Genomic DNA, 25,353 nt, shown 5'->3' with positions numbered 1-25,353 from the left:
GAAACTGTTCCGTTTCACTCCACAAAGATTCGTCTTCATGTTCCTAGATTCCACTTGGTCAGATGATAGTCTGCCCGATGCCCTCAAACAGTGTGGAGTGGTTGACAATATCAAAGGCTTTTGATAAGTCGAGCGGTACCTATACTGCGGCACAATTTGTTTTGGTTGATGCGTGTGGATATGGCGTGCAACGCTGTTGTAGTGTTGTGCTGCTTATGGAACCCATGCGGATGAGTGGCTACTGGCTAGCCATTTCTTGTGCTGGGGAGGATTAAAGCCTCAAGAGTCTTTGCTATGGGCGACAAAAGCGAAGTAGGTTTTTACGATTCGCCTTTGCTGGCGTCATTGCTTCAGTAGCGGAACTACCCTGCCCTCTTTCCAGACTTCGGGAACGATGTGGGTGGCTAACGGCTCATCCAACTGTTTCAGTATTACCAATGAGCTTCCATTAGGTCATTAGCATTCCTACTAACATTTACAACATCATCCATTGTAAATTATGGTTGTTCCATCTCTGGGGGAAGATATCAAATGCTGGAACAGATCTAATGCGTCGATAAAATAACCTCTTCGAATCATTCGGCGACTTCGTGAACGATGTGGGTGACTAGCGACAGGTTGGGAATTCAGCTGTTTCAGCATTAGCATAGAGCTTCCATTAGGGCCCAATGGTTTGGGCCAATTAGCGTTCCTGGTGACATTCGCAACTTCATCCATTGTGTGGTGGTTCCTCTTTGGCCGGAAGAGATCTAGCGGTACGTAGTACTCTTCTCTCGCGCTGTCACTCCCGCGGTGTTCGGCAAAATGTCGATGTCTTTGGATCAGTCAGCGTAACGTCACCATACGTGACTGAGGTCCTATCTTCCTTATTTCCAGAGTTCAATATTGACTTAACCGTTGCACAGAATTCACTAATTTCCAATGTTGCAACTTTTAAGATGATCTAGCCACTTGCTCACCGAACAACCTATTAACTTCTAGGCCAGCTCTGGGTCACTTCGGTTGCCTCGACGAAGCTCATCACGCTCTTTTGCTCGTACCGCCGCCTTTGTTGGGAAATTTGGTTTTACCTCGCGTATTCGACCGGCAGTTATAAAGGTATATAGCGATCGGCTGCAGCAGTAATGATGTCTCGGAACGTACTTTCTGCTACTCGAACATCAAATGGGTGAATCGGTGATTAGTGAACTCTCCGAAACAAGGCCAATTAGCTTTTCCATGATTGATGAAAGTGCGTCGTTGTGACGTGATGAAATCGGGCGGTCTGCTGATGGAGTGTCAGTAGCTCTACATCGGCAGTTTAACACGGTACACGTACACTCAATGTACGGGTAATTACAGTCAGGCTCAAGAAGCAAGCCCTAATGTACCTCAGCGTTTATTGTGGTGGATGTGAAAAAGCAGGAATATCCAAATTGGTCTTGAGTTTTCTTCCGTTCCGGCATGAACCAACAGAATCCGGGGCATGTATTCTGGGATATGCTGTTCCCAACACAGAAAAACACTAATAATACAAACGAACATATGCATACTGAGGTCAATACGGTATCGAAGAACACCCTGCCGAGCACCGACGTACGCAGGGGGGGGGGGGCACGGGGGGCCCGGGCCCCCCCCCGAAATGGTTTGGTCGAATAATATTTGTTAAGCTGCTGTAACTAGTTATTATATTTTTTTCTCATAAAAATGTTTGTATTTTTGGAGATTTCAAATTAAAACTTATATTTTCTTAAGTTTCTGGCCCGGGCCCCCCCCCGAAATGGTTTGGTCGAATAATATTTGTTAAGCTGCTGTAACTAGTTATTATATTTTTTTCTCATAAAAATGTTTGTATTTTTGGAGATTTCAAATTAAAACTTATATTTTCTTAAGTTTCTGAACAGAAAATGTACATCAATAACAAGTTTTGTAAGAAAATATTAAAAAAAAATTTTGTTTGTATGCTGTTTTTGAGAGAAACTTTCAATGAAATCTGAATTACTTCTTCATGTCATATCATTCCACTATAAAATGCGAATTCCTTAATGAATAAACTCCAAGTTTATGTCATATTAGAACTATATAGAGCTCTCGAGGCTTAAAACTCATCCTGTAACAACAAAAATATCGAGTTCAGTTTTGTGGGAATGCACACTGGTCCCAACCTGCGACAAAAATCGATATCAGCAAATCTCTGCGACAATTTAGCAAGTTTTCTCTAAACATATTATATTTTAGTATTCCAGCACTGTTTTTGTAATTTATAACACTATCTAACAAAACAATACAGAAGAAGTTGACATTTGCGTATAATCTCTTAGAAACTTTAAAATCATCAGTAAGGTTGTGACTTCTTACAAGGCAAGTAACTCAAAATTGAAAGGATAAAATTATTTTTTTCGAAATGGAAGTTTTAGTACAAGGTTTTCTAATTACTTTTACATAAAAAATTGTACACAGTATTCGCATAAAATGTGCTGGAACTCACATTTTTATAATACTTTCTTGTGGTTTTTTTTTCAAGTCCTAAAAAAGGTTTTTGATCATTGAGAACTCCAAATGGCAAATTACAACCAATTCGGGCCGAAAATTTTGATAATATCTTCAAGATACCTGAAAACGGGAGGTATCGTAATATGAGAGCTATACCGAAACCTGGACCTAAGACCACAATTTTTGGCGCAGAAGGTTTTTGACCATTAGGAACCCCAAATACCAAAGTACAGCCAATTAAGACCGAAAATGTAGATAAAAGCTTCAAAATACCTAAAATCGGGTGGTACCGCTACATGGGGGCTATAGAAAAACTGGACCCATATTGATGATGTTTTGGCTAAAGTATTTTTTTACTTATTTTTAGCATATACTGAAAAAATCAGATTGATCCGACGATTATAAATATTTTTGTCGCACCTTCCCATACAAGTGGGACCACTGTGGAATGGAAGTATATGAAAAAATGTCTATTGGATACAATGTATGAAGAGTCGGTCCTTCGTGGACTACATCTTGAAAGCGAATTAGAAATTTGTTTTACTGCCATCGCCAAAATTTTGTTATTCTATTTTAGACAAATTTGCTGCTAAACAGTATGAGAAAATAATGAAAACAAATGAATTTTATGTGCGTGACTTGTTTTTTTCCTTATCATCACCGACGTTTAATTGTAGCCTCAGACTTTAAGGTTACGAGATTATATACACTAGAATACGATGCAAATAGGTCTCATCAAAATAATGATTTTAGAATCCACATAAATATGTTTGGAGATGATGGAAGTACTTACCACCGTCCATCCGTCTGTATCTCTGTTTGTCTGGCAGGTTGGAACTCATGATAACTGTCGAACGGATCAACCGATTTGGTCCAAGTTATGGATCTCGTAATGTTTTGTCCCAATTAAATTTAAGTCATATCGGTACCTCCGCCATAAAAGTTCAACAATTTTCAATAAAATGGTCGAAGGGACTAACCGATTCCGTCTAAAATCGAACCTAATATGGACTATCTCGGTCCACTCGCAAAATTACTTCCAAAAGTACATCAAGTTCCAAGAGAATATGTTTGGACAACATCTTCAGATCACCCATACAAGTCTAACATAACTGCAGTTTAAAGACTGTTCGAGGATCCTTTGGACATTTTGTAGTCTTGTTTACATCGATATCTTATTTTTCGTGGACAAGTTCATGCTTCCTGACAAAGCTCTCAATGCTACGGTGACCAACTAAAATAGCTTATGGGCGCGGTAACTATCGAGAGGAGTGTCTCTCAAAATAAGATCCATTTCTAAAATGAATTAGCTTATTATTAGCGAATAATTAAGTGGGGTTCAATAAGGATCGATTGTTATTTGTCAAAACTATATAGAACTAAGTCCATCAAAGTATTTGTCATCGAGTCCAAAAACTTCTAATCGTACAATTAAGAAAAAAATGTAATGCTTCTTTTTTAACATTATATTAAAAGTAAAAAAATAATCCTGAATCATAGTACGGTTACACTATAGTTTTATGCCGGGTTAACCCACTTCGAGAGGATTTATTTGACGTTTGCGTAATGGAATTGACATTTGAAATCCAAACCAACTTGGTTAATCCGGTTAAGTGTAACCGGGGTATCAGACTCTATCTCTTCCGGTAAATAACACTATGCAGCATTTTTAAGGTAATCTTGTGCAAACAATTTGCAGTGAGGATTTTTTGAAAGTACAGACCCAAAGTACAAAAGCCCTAGTTGCGTTTTGTTGAGTCAGATCTAGCTTGGATTTTATGGCCCCCGCTAAACATTGTTAATTATCGACTTTTTAAAGCAACACGGGGATATGTCCCTGAAACCAATGCAAATCTTCTTCTGACCTCTGACGCAAATTTGTAGGTAAGGGTCAGAAAAAAATACTTGGACAAATATTGAACTGGAAAAAAATACAATTATTACCTCAAATTTTATAATATTTCTAAAAAATATATAATTTGTATAGATTTCGCACCATATCTCCAAAACTGTTAATTTTTTCTTAATGTTTTCATTTGGAAACATAGCAACGACAACGGCAGCCGATATTCTTTAAAATTAGGCTAAGATCCTAAATATTATGAATTCTTTCTATTGACTTTGTACCAATATTTCATATAAAATTCGAAAAATCGAACATGTAGAATGGAATATGTGCCAAAATTTTCCTGTCCATCGGACAAAAATTTACGGAGATATTAGCTTTCGAAGGGAAACATTTATTGTGTTCTGTAAGTAGCATAGAATCTAAAAGCGTATTTTCCTCGAAGTGGCACTTTTGAAAGCGGTGTACACTGTAGCTCGAAAACGGATGCTCCGGTCTTTATATGTTTTTTGGGACTATTATACACATAAACCATGTGCTTAACCGAGAGAGTCTTTAAAAAACTGCTGACGGAGTACGTTTTTTTAAACCGAAATTTTGATTTTAACTGTTTAAAATTTTCAAAAATTGATTTTTTAATTCCGTTTCGATAATGGACACGATTATTAGGTTCGTAATGATCCCACAAAAATATATGCTGATCGGTTTATTATTTTTCGAACTACAGTGGGTACCGCAAACTGCTTTAGTAAAAACAGTGCTTTATAGGCGGGCATCAGAAAGATTATACAAAAAAAAAATTAGAAGGTAACTCAAGGTTTAATAGATTTCTTATAAAAAATGCATGAAAATGGCTTTTCTGATACTTATAAGTGGGCATAACCCCTTAAAATAGCTTAACGAAACGCTACACAACATTTGAATTTTTCAAGATTTTTGGCCAAGTTGGGCCCCCCCCGAAATGAAATCCTGCGTACGTCCCTGCTGCCGAGGGATTACTAATCATTCAATATATCCTACACCACACTGTGGTGATGGGTATTATGTGGTTTGACATTAGTTTGTAACATACAAAAGGTAACAAGATAGACCCATAGTTCCTTTTAGGGATATACACAGAATCACTTTCAGAGTCCATTTACGCATGTTCCTCTGACGGTCCATGCATTTTTGTAAACAAATACAGGTCGCTGTATCCGATTAGCATGAAATTTGGGGAAGATTATTTTTGCCAAAGGAAGAACACTATTGCTTTTGTAAAAAACTGTTTAGATTTGGATATAGCTCTCATATATATATTCGCCCGATTTGAGATATTTGGTGCACCAACTTCGCTATGTATGTATGTCCAATTTAGATGAATTTTGACATGTGTGACGGAATTTGCTCTAGAAAATAGTTTGCCAATTTATATTAGGGTAGGGTATCATATAGTCGGCACCGACTTTGATCCTTTTCTTCCTGGTTTTAGTTGGTGTCGGCAGATGTTTTCAGAGTCATTATCTGAGGAAGTATAGACTTGCCCCAAACAATTTTACCGTCGTAATGGGAGCAGCAAGGGTCACGTGCTGCAAAAAACAAGTCCCTAAACTGCACTTTTGCAAAAAAAAATTGAAATTGTGTGTGGTATGTGCCAGAAGAAGTGGACGGATATAGTCTATATTCAAACCTGATCTATGTTCGGAAGAAATATTAGCTCTGTTCCTTTACGTGCAAGAATCTTGAAGTTTTACCACTTTTTACTCGAAAAGCGTTCCTTTACTTCTGACACCATGCAATTCATATGGGACCAGTTTACAACTTTTACTACTTTTGCCGGTTTTACCATTTTCAAAAGTAAAGGAACAGACCAATTATATGAGGGCGATAAGAAAAGTATAGGACTTGTAAAGAAAATAGTTTACAAGGAGATTTCGATAAGGAAATGTGGTAAAGCATTCAAAATACATGAATTTTATACCGAAAGCATTGGATCCATACTGAATCTCTATGATAATGGTGAAGAAAATGACTGATCCAGGAGTCGAGTATCCTACTTAAATCATTAACCTGTTGATGGCCTCCCGAAATTTGGAAAGTGGCCAAATGTGAATAGTAAAGGCCGATTTAAATTTTGACTTTTTTCAATTCCTAGTACACAAAATAACAATTGCTTTTCAATTATGGGTGCAGATCACTTGCCATGACATCTTTTTAGGTGAATCATGTCATTTTCACCAACCCTTATTCATGGTTTAACAACCGTGTTTTCCAGATTTTGCTGGGTATATTAATTAACAACACTATCAAGGATATTTTTTGTTTTAGTTATTGGGTCAGTCAAATCACTCATCAAACAATTATTTTACATTTAGAAAATACTGTAATTCGTGTTTGGCATTGAATTTCGTTTTTCCAGTTTTTATGAGTGATGTGTTATTGGTATGTTCCAGCTGTTGGGGAAATCCCATTCATAAGTTTTTTGGAATATGTTTACTTAAACACAACCCACAACACTTTGGTAAGCGTATTTTAAAACTTTTTTCTGAGGGGGTTGATAGTTATGATGAATACTGAGAAAACGAAAGGAATTGGATATGGTGTTTGTCATTTCTAAGATGTGCACTTTTACGTGACAAAAAATTTAATAAATTGTCTTTACTTCTGTTTATTTTTTATTTGTTGATTTATTTTTTGTTTATTTTTTCACATTGTATTACAATGTTTCATTGTCTCCGGAGAATAACAATAAAAAAATAAATAAAAATTGGAAATTCTTAATAATAACTTCTTCAAAACAAAATACAAAGGAAATCCTAACAAAATAAACAAATTGTCTTCCATGGAAAAGATGACCAATTTGGTCATTGTAAATTATTGTCTTTCTGACAAAATATTGTTTTAATTTTGAGACACGTCAATAATTAACAGATGTATCGTGTATGGTTTTTTTACAACTCCTACAACAATTTCGTTTATTTTTATTTAAACAAATTTACGCGTTTCCCTTTATGGAAAAATGGAATCATTGGTCTATGCTTTCACACAGTTCATCGACATGTTTATATTTGAACAAAATACAAAAAAATTGTTTATTTTCCTTTTCCATTTTTTTCTTAATCAATGAATTAAATTTTTATTTATTTGTTGAAAGTGGTGGAAAATGTTCAATTATATGGGCGATTTTTTGTTTTACTTGTTTTTTAAATAGTAACATAAATTTCCGATCGGCCAAATATCTTTTCCGGCAATTTATAAAATTCTTTTATTGTTTTATTTACACCCTACAGTGGGTAGTGTCAAACAATTCATAACGTTGTATGTATTATATATTAGAAAATATAAACAGTGTTAACTAAGGATCGGAATTTTGTGTGAGTTCATAGCTGATCATTAATTATTTTCTTCATTTTTTTCATAGTTAACAAATCGGCCATAAGTGTTTCAGTACCAAAAATTAGTTGTTTCCTTTATATGTCTGTGATAACAATTATATTTGCTTTCAGTATTAAATATTGATAAATTTCGTCGGTATTGTTGTAAGAATTAAATATCGATCAATCAATGCCAAAAGTTATACATGGCACATATTGTTAATATGTACTTTGTTCAGAATCGTTGCATTTCAGTAAAAAACTTAAATTGTGTGCTTAATTTCAGATTTTTTTTTTTTTCTTTTAAACGGGTAAAATGTATCAGACGGCTTTGCTCTCAGAAATATATCCTCAGCCTGTGACATAAACCATGTCCAGTAGTGGAATTCTGTAACTCATTTTTTTATTATCAAAAAAACCGGTAAAACTAAAACGCAAAATTATGAATGAAAGTGCCAATGAAAGTTGACGACACTGTTGCTATCGGTAGGAATTAGCGGCAATATTATGTTGTTTGTTAACTTACCGACATATTTCGATAATTACCGAAATTTAAAACATTTTACAGCTCCGTAACCGAAAAGTGATTCCATGATTTTTAAGACATCGTCCGAGAAAGGATTTTCCATTATATTTCATAAAAATTTAACCCTATAATCAAAATTTATGTATAAGGCAGACCTTCGGTTATAAATTCAAACTTGCATCTACGGAGTGATAAATACCGGCGACACAACCAAAATCCTTTAGCCCATAAATTATTTTTAGGGGTTTTCAGAATTTAGTGACTTTTTGGCATGAAATATAAATTTTTTTGTTCATAGAGAATTGGATATGCCAAATTCCGTAATTCAGGTACATGCCCATTAGCCATTTGAGTTCGTGGCCGTATGGTTTTTACAGCCTTGGGGTAATTATTCCAAGATGTATGGACTTGCCGTCGAAAAAAAATTATACCGACGTGCTACGGGCTGCGAAGACAACTTGCTGTAAAAATTTAAAAACTATCCGAGAGCTGGTTGTAAACTGTACTTTCCCGAAATTTTTATGCAATTTTTGGTGGGTGATATCCGAAAGAGTGGCCCGATGTTACTTGATCTAATGCCGGACCAAAGCAGTTGATCCGTTCGAGTTTTATCGTCTGCGTTAGGCGGACGGACATTGAAAACACAAGCGGAACAAGTGGCTAACTCATCTGAAGAGTTGCAACATTTTAGGCGACATATGTGAATTGTGGGCAATGGTTCAGTCAGTCTGTGTTGACGTTACTGATCTGAAGAGGTGCGCAAGTTACAGTGACAGGGCAAAGAGAAGAGTACTACGTCGTATTAGATCCTTAAATACAATGGATGACGTGGCGAATGTCATCAGGAACGCTAAATCATCAAAAGCGTTGAGCCCTGATGGAATCTCCATGTTCATGCTGAAACAGCTGGATGAGCCGGGAGTTGAGTATCTCATGAAAATTCTCAATCTGTCGCTAGCCGCCCACATCGTTCCCGAAGTCTGGAAAATGGAAAGGGTGGTGTGAAGCAAAGGATGCCAGCACAAGTGAATTGTACAGAACGATTTCGCTTTTGTCGTCCGTTGCAAAGACTCTTGAGACTTTACTCCTTCCCAGCTTCAGAAATGACTATCCAGTTGCGGATCATCCGCATGGGTTCCGTAAGCACTACAGCGCTGTAAGCCATCACCACACATATTAGTGGAGGACTCAAGCAGAGCAAGCCGTGCGACAGGACAGTATTGGCGGCGCTCGATTTATCAAAATCCTTTGATACTGTCAAGCACTCCAAGTTGTTTGAGGACGTAGGGCAGGCTACCTTCCTGCCAAGTTTGAAACGTTAAATAATCAATCAGATAATCAATTTTATGTATGGATGCCAGTCTTACATGAAATTCAGCAACAAGAAATCCAGGACCCGTAGAGTGAAACATGGAGTTCACCAAGGTGTGGTGATATCACCGGAACTGTTTAACCACTACATCTGTACCTGTACTTTACCCCATCCCGACGGCATTGAAATCGTAACGTAAGCGGATGATTGATTGATGATCTTGGTTGCCGTCAGCTACCTTCACTGATGTCATTTGTGAAAGGCTGAATGCCTATTTGACTGATCTTTCCACTTTTTTCCACTCGAGGAATATGCAAATATCCGCCACTAAATATAGTGCCACTCTGTTCACCTCATGGACTGAAGATGTAAACACTGAGTTGAGTGTCATGGTCGATGGTAGCAGAATTCCGATCACCAATTACCCCAAGATTCTAGGGGTTACATTCAACTGCATATTCACATCGTCCGCGCATGCCACAGTTATCAGCGACAAGCTGACATGTAGGTACAAAGTCCTTAAGACCCTAGCCGACAGCACTGAGAACTGCAACATGATCAGTGGACCATGAGGAGACAAAGATTCTTCCAGTACAGCAATCTCCTCGTGCCTTCAGTGGATCGTCTACATGATGAGCATGTGCCATCTACATGAGAAGACAACGATTCTTCCAGTGCAGCAACATAATCACATGCTCTCGTTGCTGTACTTGTTCGGGTGTAATCGTGAGAGCCATACTAATCATCATATGGTGGATAGGACCCGCCACACCTGGGCAGGAGCGATGTTCATGATCTGAAGAGAGAGGTCCAAAGATATAAACGATAACCTCTAGATCAACGAACCAACCACACAGACTTAAATATCATTCATACTAATGCAGTTACGCAGGCCATCTCCATCCATCGCAGCAGAAGAACGCCCGCTGCAAAGGCAAACACTAGTGGTTTTAGCCAAGTTAAGATGCGGACGGAATCATATTGGCCCCGATTTTATGCTGCATTTGTTTAGCTACCCACCTAACCCTACTCACCTTATTCGTTATGAACGCAGCAGGTTGCACAGAGGAACCAGATAACTAAAAAAAATATACGAACGAACATATTTACGTTGCTACAACAACAATCAATTATTTGGAATAGAAGTTTCATAAATTGTTTCACTAATTGTATGGAATAACATTTTCATGGGATTGCTTCTTCGAATTCTCCAAAGTACTTCGAAATATTTATTTGCATTTTGAGTTTTTTTCGATGGTATGGGTAAGTGGGAAAAGTGCTCATCGCCATAGTATACTTTTAGATGTAATATTCTATGCCAAATAACGGATTTTTATTAACCTTACCTCGATCCCATATAAGTAGAATTCTTGGTTTTACGCATCCTTGAAGGACCCTAGCTGCATTTTGTCTAACAGTTTCTCATCTATTTTCTCATCATTTAATTGTGCCCAGGCGGACGTAATATTTTGAATTTGACAGCTCTTTGCCAAAGATGAGTTTATTTGCCAGCTTCACAAGTGCCGGTACCCCTGCCTACATTATTGAGAGAACCAGGTTCATGTTGTCTTAAATCTCTCGAGTCATTTAAGTTGTCAATTCTATTGAACACCTGCCAAAAAATGACGTATTTATACAAAACACTTGTTTTTGGCAAACGTGTAAACAAGGTTTAAGATAAGCTTTGCTTCGAGAACAAAATGACATCAGGGCTGGAAAACCCGGCAAGACAACGTCAACGGTGTTTCAACTTCTCCGTTCAATGTTGGCTACATTTTCTGAATATTTTATTTATATACAACTTCTCTATAGGTTATGTCCCGTTCGGACTCGACGATAAAATCCGAATCCAAATTATTGAGCTAAATTTAGTATCGCACACGGAAATCCTCGAAATTCTTGCAAAAATATGCTGCAATTTATTTTCAATTGTCAAAGAAGTGATCTAAAAATTCGTCGAAACCAATCCACGACGACGCCCCCTTTTTTCTCACATTAGAATTACTCACTCACTGGCGAATGAAAGTACTTAAGAAAAAATTACCTCGCGTAATTATCTTGTGGGATAATTTCTTCCTCCAAATACACACGGCCACAGCATCATCATCACTATCATGTAAATCGCGTGGTGTGAATATTTGTTGCATGTGTTTTGTGTGCGCGTTTTCAATCTATTTGCAATCGATTCGAATGTACGAACAAAAATTAACCATAATTCAATGTTTACTACAAAAAATTCAAGGTAAACATTTTGACGCTACCAAACACCAACAAAAACTGAGGCAGACAATTACTTTCGGAACAAAATTGTCTGCCATGGACGACGCAATTTTAGTTAAATATCGATTATCGTGGTGTTTGGATTAAAAAGCAATTTTGCGTTCAAGGATTTTAAAAACAAAATTGGGTTTAATTTTTTTTTTGCTGCGTTGTGAATAAAAAAATCCCAAACAAATAATCAATTGTTGTAACATAAAGAAGAACAGCGACGACATCAAGTCAAGATGATTTGGATAACACACCTATCACGCGGTCGTCCGCATGCCATGCGTTACAGTTATCCACAGTTTGTGCATATTGTAAGACCTAAAGTTTGTCAAATTGAGATTAATTAAAAAAAAAATTAAAATAAAAACAAACGTTACAAAAGAGTGGACAAAATGTTTATGCTATTGCTATTGTTGGTTGGTTAAAAGTTTTGTTAAACAATGACCTAAAGTCGAACTAAAAAAATAAATTTAAAAAATAAATAAATTTACAAAAAATAAAAATGTGGAAAAAACGGAAGCCCTAACCGGATTGTAAATACAAACCGATAAAACCTAATAGGAAAATAGTTAACGGATTCTGCATTACATTGTTGCCTGAAACATGGTTATGGTGACTGACATAAAATATATGGTTGCAGCAATTATTTAAGTCTTTGCTGATTTTCTCATCTCCTTCCAACACAAATTGTCTTCTTTCATTTTTCTTTTTTACTTCTTTACGAACTTCATTTCCTATAGTTCCATGCGGTCAAGTAAACATTACAATTTGCAGCTATTTAATTTTTCTTACTTAAAGATCTTCATGTCACTTGATGATGATGCTCCTAATTAATATTAATTTACTCCTCATAAACATTTTTCTTGCAAATTGTGTCTGGTTGGAAAAATTCTTTCTATAGCTCTGTTCCTTTACGTTCAAGAATCTTCAAGTTTTACCACTTTTTACTCGAAAAGCGTTCCTTTACTACAAACACAATACAATTCATATTGGAGCATTTTACAACTTTTGCTACTTTTGCCGGTTTTACCATTTTCAAAAGTAAAGGAACAAGCCATATGTTGCGAAAAAAATATGTTTTCACAAATGAAATGTTGCTGACCAATGCTACAGACTATGCTGATATAGACTAACAGTTGCCATTTCTCCCACTACTCTCACGACCCACCATCCCCCAAATGGACTCTGAGACACTTTCTTGGCGACATTGATCAAGAAAAAAAAAATATTTGCACTCTAAAGAATTTAGAACTGGATAAGTGTAGATGATTTTCGTTGATAATTTTAGTTTGTGATCAGAAAGTGTTCGCACTGGTGGTGGTCGTGGTCGACGCTTCTCGTATTCTTTGGGTGTTGTTTCTCGATTTAATTACGTGTTTATGTCGTCGTCGACGCCGCAGCTGTTGTCTTTCAAATTGTGGGTGGACAGTGTCTGATTGAATTTTCTGTATCATTTGTTGGGTGTTTGATTTAACCTCTGTTGTGCGATTTATTATTTTTTGTTTGATAATGCCTCTTTCACCCGTACTGCCCTCTTGGATAAACTATGTAAAGAGGCGGCGACCAGAACAACATAATTGTCATCAGCATCACCACCATCAGCAACAACAACATTGCTGTCATCATCACCACCATAATATTATTATTTTAGTAAGTCCAATATTAGATAATTGCCACAACATGAAGTGAATGTTTGCGATGTGATTTCATATGTGAAGGGAAGTGATGAAGTGTCCAGTAATGAAAGTGAAAAAGTCAAGTGATGCTCTGGAATCTACTAAATCTGTATATCCAATTAAATTAAACAATTCCAAGTGTGTAGAAAGTGCAAACAAATTGGGGCTGAAATTTTGCACAAAATGTCAAACTATTTAGGTCATAATTATTTGTGTGAATATTTATTTTTCTTTTTTGTTTGCGTAAAATTGTATATTGGCAGTGAAAAAACAACACCATTTCCTCTTACTTTTAAACATAAGTACTCATATAGAGGTGACAAGTTTGTTTTTTTTTTTTTTTTTTTTTTTCTTCTTCTTCTTCTTTATTTGCACATCCGATGTTCGGATATATGCGATTATACAATATTTTTACAATTTTAAGTGATAAAGTGAATATTTTAGAACATTTCATATTAATTGAAGATCTCTATTTCTCGCAGCATTTAGAAGGCTTCTTTCGTCTTGGAGTCCGGTCCAGGTTTGGATATTTTTCAGCCAGGAGAGTTCTTTTCTGCCCCTGGCTCGTCTTCCTTCAATCACTCCTTTGATAATGTTTTGCAGTATTTTGTATTTGTTATTTCTCATGATGTGTCCCAGATATGACACTTTTCGGCTTTTGATAGTTCTTATTAGCTCCCTATTCGCATTCATTTTCCTAAGAACTTCGTTATTATTCATTCGGTCTGTCCACCGTATTTTTAGAACTTTTCGGTATATCCATATCTCAAAGGATTCGAGTCTTTTCATGTCGCTTGTTTTTAGCGTCCAAGTTTCTGCGCCATATAAAAGAACAGACCACACGTAACATTTTATAAATCTGTGTTTTGTTTGGATACCAATGTCGTGACTCGTTAGTACTTTGTAGTATTTATAGAAGGCGTCTCTAGCCATCTCTATACGGCACTTTATTTCATTGGATATATTCCATTTGTCGTTTATATTGATTCCCAGATATTTAAAGGTATTGACTTTTTCAATTTCGGAGTTGTTAATCTTTAAATTGAAATTGCTAGGTAAGTTATTTCGACTTATTACCATGTATTTAGTCTTCCTAGTGTTGATTTTAAGTCCATACGTTTCACTTACATGTGTAAGTTTGTCGATTAATTTCTGAAGTCCAGATATGCTACCAGCTAATAGTGTTGTATCGTCTGCATATCGTATGTTATTAATAAGTGTTCCGTATATGCTTATGCCAATTTTCTCCGATTCGATGGCTTCCATAAATATCATCTGGGAATATATATTAAATAGTAGCGGAGAGAGTATGCAACCTTGTCGGACGCCCTTTGAAATTGAAAATTCCTCAGTCAATTCACCATCAATGTCAACATATGCCGTTTGATTCCAGTATAGGTTTTTTATACATCGTATTTCTTTATCATCTATTCCAATCGTTGTGAGGATGTGCATTAGCTTATCATGAAGGACGGTATCAAAGGCTTTTTCATAGTCAATGAAACACATATATACATCTTTATGTACATCTCGGCACTTCTGTATTAATATTTGAATGCTTAGTAGAGCTTCCCTAGTTCCCATTCCTTCCTTAAAACCGAACTGAGTGGCTCCCATTGACAGTTCACACTTAGAGTATATACGTCTATGTATTACGCGCAGGAATATTTTTAATGCATGACTCATAATGCTTATAAGCCTAAATTCTTCGCATCTTTTGGCGTTGTTCTTTTTTGGTATAGTAATGAACCTTGATTTAAGCCAGTCTAACGGGTATTTTCCGGTATCATGAATGTTATTAAATTGTATTAAACATGCATTTTGAAAATTTTCTTAAAATTTAAACATTGTGTTTAAATCGTCATTGTATCCCACATTGATCCCATTTGTAGTGGAAGGCCCAACAATATATATAATCAAAACATCAATTTTAACATGGGATTCTAGCGATTTAACATAAATCTCGAACAAGTAAAAAAGTATCAGTCGGCTTGGCCGACAGAGATATACCCTCAGCCTGTGTATATTGAAACAATTTTTTTCCCAAAAATACGTATTTATTTAGGGGGTTTTTAAAATTTTTCGGCGTATAAACCGACGAAAATGTTGATTAGGATTAAAGAGCAAAAGTTTTGCGGAGGAGATACTTAAAGGAATGGATCGACATTGACCATTATGGAAGTGGATCTCCAGCCACTACATTTGGTGCCATAGGGGGTTTTTACACCCTTCGGGCTGTTTGCTCATGAAGTGCAGAATTGCCCCTAAAAAAACTTTTAATTCAGGCAGTAAATACAAGTTGCTTCAACAAAAATCAATGTGATTCGATAGCAGGTCTTAAAGTGAACTTATCCGAAATTTTGTGTGGAAGGTACCGGATAGAGTGGATAAATATAGGCCATATTTGAACCTGATCTATATCTGGTAGATATATTAGGATGTGTAAAGTATGGACCAATTCGGCCACTCCCTTCAAGAGTTAACGTACGAACAATTTTTCCGAACATTTCTGAACTTTTGTGGGGAAGGTATCTGAAGGAGTTAACCGATATGGCTTATCTTCGAACGTAAACTATGTTTGGACAAAATATTAATAAGGCCAAATTTTGGACTCAATCGGCAGATCCGTTCGAGAGTTATCTTGCGCTCCACCCACCTCACACGGTGTCATAGGGGTTTTGTGCATCTTTCAGGCTATTTTCTCAGGAAGTATGGACTTGCCTCTGATGAAACTTGTACCGTCGTTAGGGGGCAGTGAATGCAAGTTGCTAAAACAAAAATCAAAGCGATTCGAGTGCAGGTCCTAAACTGAACTTATCCGCAATTTTGTGTGGGAGGTACCCGAAGGAGTGGATCGATTGAGTCCATATTGGAACCTCATCTAAGTCTGGTAGACATTTCACGATTTGCAAAGTATGGACCAAATGGGTTACTTTCTTCAAGAGTTATCGTACGTACAAATTTTCCGAACATTTTCGAACTTTTGTGGGGGAGGTACCGGAAGGAGTGGACCGATATAACCCATCTTCGAACTTAAACTAAGTTTAGGCAAAATATTACGATATCCAACATTTTGAATTGGTTGATCCGTTCGAGAGTTATCGTGCGCACCAGCCAGACAGACAGACAGACGGTCATTGCTAAATCTACTCCAAATTGTCTAAAACGGATTTCGTCCAAACATACTTGGGGTCTAAAACCATTATTTCGATGAGGCACATTTTGCCCGTATGAAAATGTATATACCCTCGTTAGCATAAATGCTGAGGGTATAAAAATGCATATAAAAATATCAATCGGTCTGCACTTATATATGGGGCTATATCAAAGTGTGAACCTATGTTGGGAATTATTGGTGGAGAAGTTTTGTGACCAGAGTGTCCAAATATCGAATTGCAGATAGTTCGGTTGAAAATTGTAGCTAAAATCCTCAAAATACCAAAAATCGGGAGGTACCGTTATATGAGGGCTATACCAAAACATGGACCTATGTTCACAGTTTTTGATCAAGATGTTTTGTGATCACCAGGAACCTCAAATGTCAAATTTCTGGTTGTTCGGTTAAAAATTGTAGCTAAAATCTTCAAAATACCGAAAATCGGGAGTTATCGTTTCATGTGGGCTATACCAAAACATGGATCTATGTTGACGATTTTTAATGGAGAAGTTTCGTGACCACTAGGAATTTCAGACTGCAAATTACAGGTAGTACGGTCATAAAATTTAGCCAAAATCCTGAAAATACAAAAAATCGGGAGGTACCGGGGGCTATACCAAAACATGGACCTATATTGACAGTTTTTGGTGGAGATGTTTAGTGATCACTAGGAACTTCAACTGTCAAATTACAGGTAGTTCGGGTAAAAATTGAAATCCTCAAAATACCGAAAATCTGAAGGTAATTTTATGTGGGGGCTATACAAAAACATGGACCTACATATGTATGTAAAATTACGGCTAGTTCGGTAAAAAAAAACATATCTAAAATCCCCAAAATACCAAAAATAGGAAGGTACCGTTATATGGGAGCTATATCAAAACGTGGGCCGATATAGCCCATCTTCGAACTTGACCTGGGGCTAGATTCTTGTTCTATGAAAATTTTAAATGAAAAATATTTCCTTTATAATATTTTTCATTGACAGTTTTCTCCTTTATAAAAGTTTTCATTTCACATTTTCATAGAAACAGAATTGAGCCCCTGGAGGGTATAAAATATTTTTTGAACGTAGATCCACATTATTATATATTTGCCATATTGCAGTGACTCCCGATTTATTTAATCTTACGATCTTGAGCACACGATTTAGCTTAAATTGAGATTTTTGAATTTGGCAATTTTCCTTGCGGCAATTTTCAGTTTGAAGGGGAGAGAGGTAAGCCATGTGATAACCCATTGCCTCTCAACACCCCCTCTCACCGACAAACTGACAATTGCTGCAAGGAAAATTGCCTAATATAAATATGCTGCTGGACCCGAAGGAAGTGTTCAGTATCTTATGAATGTCCTTAGCATTTGTGAAGTCGCACTACTGAAATAATACCAACAAAGGCGAATCGTACGAACGATTTCATTTTTGTCGGATTCCATAAGCAGCGCAATCCAAAACAACTCAATAAGAGAACAGAAACAAACTGGAGTGAAGTATTGCTATCGCTTGATCTATGAAAAAAACGCTGATATCGTCAACCGCGCCACACGCGTACAAACATGCGTCGCATTAGATGTCTTCGTGCCGAGGGGAACCACCACAAATTTACAATGGATGAATGCCATCAGGAAGGCTAAATCATCGAGAGCATTGTACCCTGATGGAATCTCCATGATAATGCTGAAACAGCTGTATGAGCCAAGAGCCGATAATTTCACCAAAGTTCTCAAACTGTCGCTAGCCACCCGCATAGTTCCTGAAGTCTGGAAAACGAGCAGGATGGTTCCGATTATGAAGCCAGGCAAAGATACCAGCAAAGGTGAATCGTACACACCGATTTGGCTTTTATCGGCAGTAGCAAAGACCCTTGAGGCGTCATACAGCTGCCGATCATCAGCAAGGATTCCCTAAGCAACATAGCACGAAAACAGCGCTGCATGCCATCTTCACACATAATATTCGAGAACTCAACCAGAGTAAGCCGTGCGATAGGACAATGATGGTGGCTCTCGATTTATCAAAAACCTTTAATACTGTCAAGTATTTCACGCTGTTTGAGAATATTGAACCGACCAGCCTCTGGCCAAGTTTAAAACGTTGGATAATCAATGATATGTGTGGACGGCAGTCGTTCATAGAACTCAGGTATAATAATTCCAGCCACTTAGAGTGAAACCGGGCGTTGCCAAGGTGGGATGATATCTCTGGAATTGTTTAACCTCTACCTCTTCTGTATTAAACCCCCTGCAGACGGCATTGAGATCCTAACGTATGCGGATGATTGTACCATTTTGGCGTCGGTTACCTTCCCTGATGTCATTAGTGACAGGCTGAACACCTATTTGTTTGACTGATCTTACCACATTTTTCCACGCGAGGAACATGCAAATATCCGCCACTAAATCTGCGGCCACCATATTCGCCACATGGACGGACGGCAGTGGTGAAAACAGAGTTGAATGTCATGACCGATGGTAGCAGAATTCCCACCACCAACTACCTCAAATTCTAGAGGTCACATTCGACAACATGTTCATATCGTCCGCACATGCCACAGCAATCTGCGACAAGCTGAGATGTGGGAACAAGGTTCTCAAATCCCTAATCGGCAACACTTGGGAAGCAGATAAAGAAACCTTATTGACTACATATAACGCGATAGGTCAGTCCATAATGAGCAATGTGGCGCCAGTGCGGTCCGCGAATATAAGTGCAACGTTTTCCGTGGACCATCTACATGAAGAGACAAATATTTTTCCAGTACAGCAGCACAATGGCATTCTCTCGTTATTGTTCTTGCTCGGGTGTTACCATGAGAGCCATCCTAATCTCCATATAGTGGATAGGATCACCCATCGAGGCATGTCAGGAGGGATCTTCATGATCTAGAAATATATGTTGAACGTTACAAGAGAGAACCCCTAGATCAACAATCTTATCAAACCGGTTTAAATAGAATTCACACAGATAGATGCAATAGACAACTAACAATGGAGAACATTCCCTCTGCCAGAGTAGTTTTGGCTCAACTAGGCTCGGGATGGTGCAGCCTAAATTCCTATAGGGAATGGATTGATGACACCGTGCAAAACATATACCCAGCATGCCGTAGATGACTACACTACACTTTTTCATCTGCCCTGCCAAACCTTCTCAGCTAACTCCAGTACCTTTGTGGTTACAACTAATCGAAGCAATCACTCCTAGATATAGAGCCAGAGTAGGATTAAGCAGGAAAACGAGCATACCATCATATCACCAACCAACATACCATCATACCTAATGCTTGGTTTACATTTACGAAATCCACTCGATTTCAAATGTCAATTCCATTGCTTAAACGTCAAATGAAATCCAATGGATTTCAGATGAGTTTTCATTTGACGTATACGCAAAGGAATTGACAGTTGACATCGAGTGGATTTCGTAAATGTAAACCAAGCTTAATGTAAACTGTACCCCCATCGAAATAGGTTTCAGACAATTTTGAATCGATAATAGCGTAGTGGTTTCAAACTTTGCACATCGCAATATTTCTTCCAAACTAATGCGGATATGGACTATATCAATTTTTTATTAATTTAATCCTTTGGTACCATTCCCTATAAATTTTTACAGTAGGTACAACTTGTCGACCTCTGGACCACCCCCCTAAGTTTATGCTGTAACAACCTGTATATTTTTCACTTAAATATTCATCTCAGACTGTTATGAAATTTGTCTGGTTGGTAGTAAATGATTAGAAACCCCCAATAACCCTCGTATAGTACATATTTGAATTTTTCGAACTTTACATACATACATATGTTCCCACAAACATCCCCGAAAGTCCTAGGGAGACTTCTCGCACATCAAAGAGTGCACCTCGATTCATATTAGCTCAATTTTTTGCCACCATTGGCAAATGAGACGTTTTGTCTGGCCTTTGAATCGCGTGCTTACCTTTGCACCGAGTTGGCACATAATATTCCTCTCAAAAGTTGATTACTATCGAAGATGGAACATATCGGTCTCCCACTCTGTGGGCACCTCTGAAACTAAACTTCATAATGTTAGGGCTAAACCCAGTTAAACACATTTCTCGAACCGTTTTAATTTTTTGCGGCTCCTTTAGTCCTAATTAAAAAGGTATAATGATACAACACCGTTTTAGAATATTTCCACCGGTATATACAGTACAAAGCACATTTACATTCAAACAATTTTCTAAAATTATTTCGAAAAATATTTTATTTTTATACCCTCAGCATTTATGCTAACGAGGGTATATACACTTTCATACGGGCAAAATGTGCCTCATCGAAATAATGGTTTTAGACCCCAAGTATGTTTGGACGAAATGTGTTTCAGACAATTTGGAGTCGATTGAGCAATGTCCGTCCGTCTGTCTGGCTGGCTGGAGCGCACGATAACTCTCGAACGGATGAACCGATTCGGTTCAAATTTTGGCTTTCGTAATATTTTGCCCAAACTTAGTTTAAGTTCGAAGATGAGCTATATCGGTCCACTCCTTCCGGTACCTCCCCCACAAAAGTTCGAAAATGTTCGGAAAATTTGTGCGCACGATAACTCTTGAAAGGAGTAACCGATTTGGTCCATACTTTGCCCATCGTGGAGCGTGTACCAGACTTAGATCAGGTTTTAATATGGACTCAATCGGTCCACTCCGTCGGGTAGCTCCCACACAACAATTTGGAAAAGTTCAGTTTAGGACCATCTCTCGAATCGCTTTGATTTTTGCTTTAGCAACTTGTATTCACTGCGCTCCATACGCCGGTATAAGTTTCATCAGGGGCAAGTCCATACTTCCTGAGAAAATAGCCTGAAAGTTCCAAAAACCCCCTATGACACCGTGTGAGGAGGTTGGAGGGCAAAATAACTCTCGAACAGGTCTGCCGATTCGGTCCAAAGTTTGGCCTTAGTAATATTTTGTCCAAACATAGTTTAAGTTCGAAGATAAGCCATATCGGTCCACTTCTTTAGGTACCTCACCCACAAAAGTTCAAAAATGTTCGGAATAATTGTGCGTACGATAACTCTTGAAGAGAGTGGCCGATTTGGACCATACTTTACACATCCTAATATATCTACCAGATATAGATCAGGTTCAAATATGGACTATATTTGTCCACTCCATCCGGTACCTCCCACACAAAATTTCGGATACATGTTCACTTTAAGACCTGCTTTCGAATCGCTTTGATTTTTGTTGAAGCAACTTGCATTCGCTGCCTCAATTGCGATGGTAAAAGTTGTTTCAGGGGCAAGTCCATACTTCTTGAGCAAACATCCCTGAAGTTGTAAAAAACCCCTATGGTACCATATGTAGTGGCTGGATATCCATTCTTTTTAGTATCTCCTCCGCAAAACTTTTGATCTCTAATCCTAGTCAACATTTTTGTCAGTTGAAACGCCCAAAATTTTTAAAACTCCTAAATACATGCGTTTTTTGGGAAAAAAATTGTTTCAATATACACAAGCTGAGGGTATATCTCTGTCGGCAAAGCCGACTGATACTTTTTTACTTGTTTGAAAAATATTTTAGTATTCTGGCGGTAACTTATTTATTCTTGGATACCTTGACACCATTCCCATTAATTTCATATTTTTAGGACACAGCTTTTCAGATGTAATTCGAAATATTTCTGAGGCATAAATTATTACAAATCGCCATAAGAACAATATTTTTTACAAAAAAAAAAAAAATCTTTAAAAAATTTTTTGTGCAACTTTCATATGAAATGCATATAGCAGAACTTATTATGACCTACAACACGTATCAAATAAATTTCAAAAAATAATGTTGCACCTATTACAACATTTCATAAAGGTGCAAGTCGATTTCCGGCAATGTTTTTGTTTCATTTTGCGCTTCATTGAATTTTAATTTGCCGAAAGAAAAACTCGAAAAATGTTGAAATGATGTTCCATTTGGTTTTGTTTGTTTTTCTTATTCCTTTCGATACAGTGTAAAATGTGGAAGTCTTTTCAGTTGTGGTGCTGTTGTTTGTATTCATATTTTTGTCATATTTATTGCCTGATTAAGTATGTGGGCGGGCGTCGATGGTATGTGCTTCAGTCGTGTCGATTATTGTTATTAATAAAATTAGCCACTACTACGACGAAGAAGAAAGACAAAATTAACCTTTAATTATTTTTAGCAACATAATTTTTTCTAAGAATTTTTAAAATTAATAATAATTGTGTTATTTTCTTTTTAGCAACGTCATTCTCAGCCTGAATTTGAAACGAATCATTTACATGCTGCGGAACAACCAAAACGTCATAGCACCTCCTCGCGCCCGCTATCCGAAGCGAACTCTGAGTTGAGTTGTGAATTGTTGACAACAAATCAAACCACTAAATCGAATATTGAGTTATCCACACTCAACGGAAACAACCACAACAACAACTGCAATGTTAATTCAACAAATTCTTTAGATGTCACTGCCAAACGACCGGAAAGTCTCAATTCAACAGATGCCAGCAACAGTTGTCTACAGCTAAGAGATCAATCACAATCACAAGAGGGCAGTGAACGTGGCAGCGGCGAACGTAAACGCACGGCATTGCCAAAGCATCAACGGCCACTTACAAGATATTTACCCATATTCTCACCGGACTTAGATTTACGGCAACATATTGAATCGGCGGGTCATCAAATCGATTTGTGTCCACATGTATTTGTTGACTCGCACACATGTAGGGGGTAAGTAAAACACGACAACAACTAAAACGCCAACCCAGCATCAAATCTATGCTTCTACGTAGGTTTCATGCTGCTAAAACAACAACAACTAAAAAGAGTTTTATTTACTAATTCTGTGTTATTTTTTTATAGATATCTCCACAAATTGGGCGCCACTTTCCATGGTTGGTCGAAACGTTGGTTTGTTTTAGATCGTACGCGTAATGCGTTTATTTACTACTCCGATAAATTGGAACGTAAGCCACGTGGAGGTGCTTATTTTTCGGTAAGTTTGAAAACACTTTTTTTTAAATATTTCAAAACCACTAGATTTTGTAGAACTTCCTTTCTTTCAGATGGGGTCTATAGAAGCACCCTTTCCATTAGCAAGGGTCTATAGAAGCATCCTTTCCTTCAGAAAGGGTCTATAGAAGCATCCTTTCCTTCAGCAAGGGTCTATAGAAGCATCCTTTCCTTCAGAAAGGGTCTATTGAAACACACTTTCATTCCGAAAGGGTCTATAGAAGCACCCTATCCTTCAGAAAGGGTCTATAGAAGCACTCTTTCTTTAAGAAATAGTCTATAGAAGCACTCTTTATTTCTGATAGGGTCTGCAGAAGCACAATTTCCGTCAGAAAGGGTCTAGCGAAGCACCATTTCCCTCAGAAGAGGTCTAGCGAAGCACCATTTCCCTCTGAATAGAAGTACCCTTTCCCTCAAAAAAGGTCTATAGAAGTACCCTTTCATTCCGAAAGGGTCTATAAAAGTACCCTTTCATTCCGAAAGGGTCTATAAAAGCACCCTTTCATTCCGAAAGGGTCTATAAAAGTACACTTTCATTCAGAAAGCGTCAACAGAAGCATTCATTTCATTCCGAAAGGGTCTATAGAAGCATCCTTTCACTCCGAAAGGGTCTATAGAAGCACCCTTTCACTCCGAAAGAGTCTATAGAAGCACCCTTTCATTCCGAAAGGGCCTATAGAAGCACCCTTTTACTCCGAAAGGGTCTATAGAAGCACCCTTTTACTCCGAAAGGGTCTATAGAAGCACCCTTTCATTCCGAAAGGGTCTATAGAAGCACCCTTTCATTCCGAAAGGGTCTATAGAAGCACCTTTCATTCCGAAAGGGTCTATAGAAGCACCCTTTCATTCCGAAAGGATCTATAGAAGCACCCTTTCATTGCGAAAGGGTCTATAGAAGCACCCTTTCCTTCAGAAATGGTCTATAGGAGCACCTTTTCCTTGAGAAAGTGTCTATAGAAGCAACCTTTCCTTGAGAAAGGGTCTATAGAAGCACCCTTTCCTTCAGAAATGGTCTATAGGAGCACCTTTTCCTTGAGAAAGTGTCTATAGAAGCAACCTTTCCTTGAGAAAGGGTCTACAGAAGCACCCTTTCCCTGAGAAAGGGTCTATAGAAGCACCCTTTCCTTCAGAATGGGTCTATAGAAGCACCCTTTCCTTCAGAAAGGGTCTATAGAAGAACCCTTTTCTTCAGAAAGGGTCTATAGAAGCACCCTTTCCTTCAGAAAGGGTCTATAGAAGCACCCTTTTCTTCAGAAAGGGTCTATAGAAGCACCCTTTCATTCCGAAAGTGTCTATAGGAGCACCCTTTCATTCCGAAAGTGTCTATAGGAGCACCCTTTCATTACGAAAGGTTCTATAGAAGCACCCTTTCATTACGAAAGGGTCTATAGAAGCACCCTTTCCTTGAGAAAGGGTCTATAGAAGCACCCTTTCCTTGAGAAAGGGTCTACAGAAGCACCCTTTCCTTGAGAAAGGGTCTATAGAAGCACCCTTTCATTCCGAAAGTGTCTATAGGAGCACCCTTTCATTACGAAAGGTTCTATAGAAGCACCCTTTCATTACGAAAGGTTCTATAGAAGCACCCTTTTCTTCAGAAAGGGTCTATAGAAGCACCCTTTCATTACGAAAGGTTCTATAGAAGCACCCTTTTCTTCAGAAAGGGTCTATAGAAGCACCCTTTCATTCCGAAAGTGTATATAGGAGCACCCTTTCATTACGAAAGGTTCTATAGAAGACCCTTTCATTCCGAAAGGGTC

At 37.7% G+C, this 25,353-nt stretch overlaps 1 protein-coding gene across 9 annotated transcripts in view; it reads left to right on the top strand.

Annotated features, from left to right (window-relative positions):
• Window positions 1-25,353, top strand: part of LOC141389562 (uncharacterized) — a 112,970-nt gene that overhangs the window by 85,398 nt on the left and 2,219 nt on the right. For all 9 annotated transcript variants that reach the window (XM_073961258.1, XM_073961253.1, XM_073961259.1 and 6 more), the window contains 2 exons: window positions 22,827-23,314; window positions 23,447-23,579. In XM_073961258.1, coding sequence (XP_073817359.1) covers window positions 22,827-23,314; window positions 23,447-23,579 — 621 coding nt within the window. The remainder of the gene's footprint in view (window positions 1-22,826; window positions 23,315-23,446; window positions 23,580-25,353) is intronic.

The sequence above is a fragment of the Musca autumnalis genome, unplaced genomic scaffold (assembly GCF_047663935.1).
Source record: "Musca autumnalis isolate F117 unplaced genomic scaffold, ASM4766393v1 scaffold_1, whole genome shotgun sequence".
NCBI lineage: Eukaryota > Metazoa > Arthropoda > Insecta > Diptera > Muscidae > Musca > Musca autumnalis.
The sequence above is the reverse complement of the archived record's forward strand: the minus strand, read 5'-3'. Positions and strand labels throughout refer to the sequence as shown.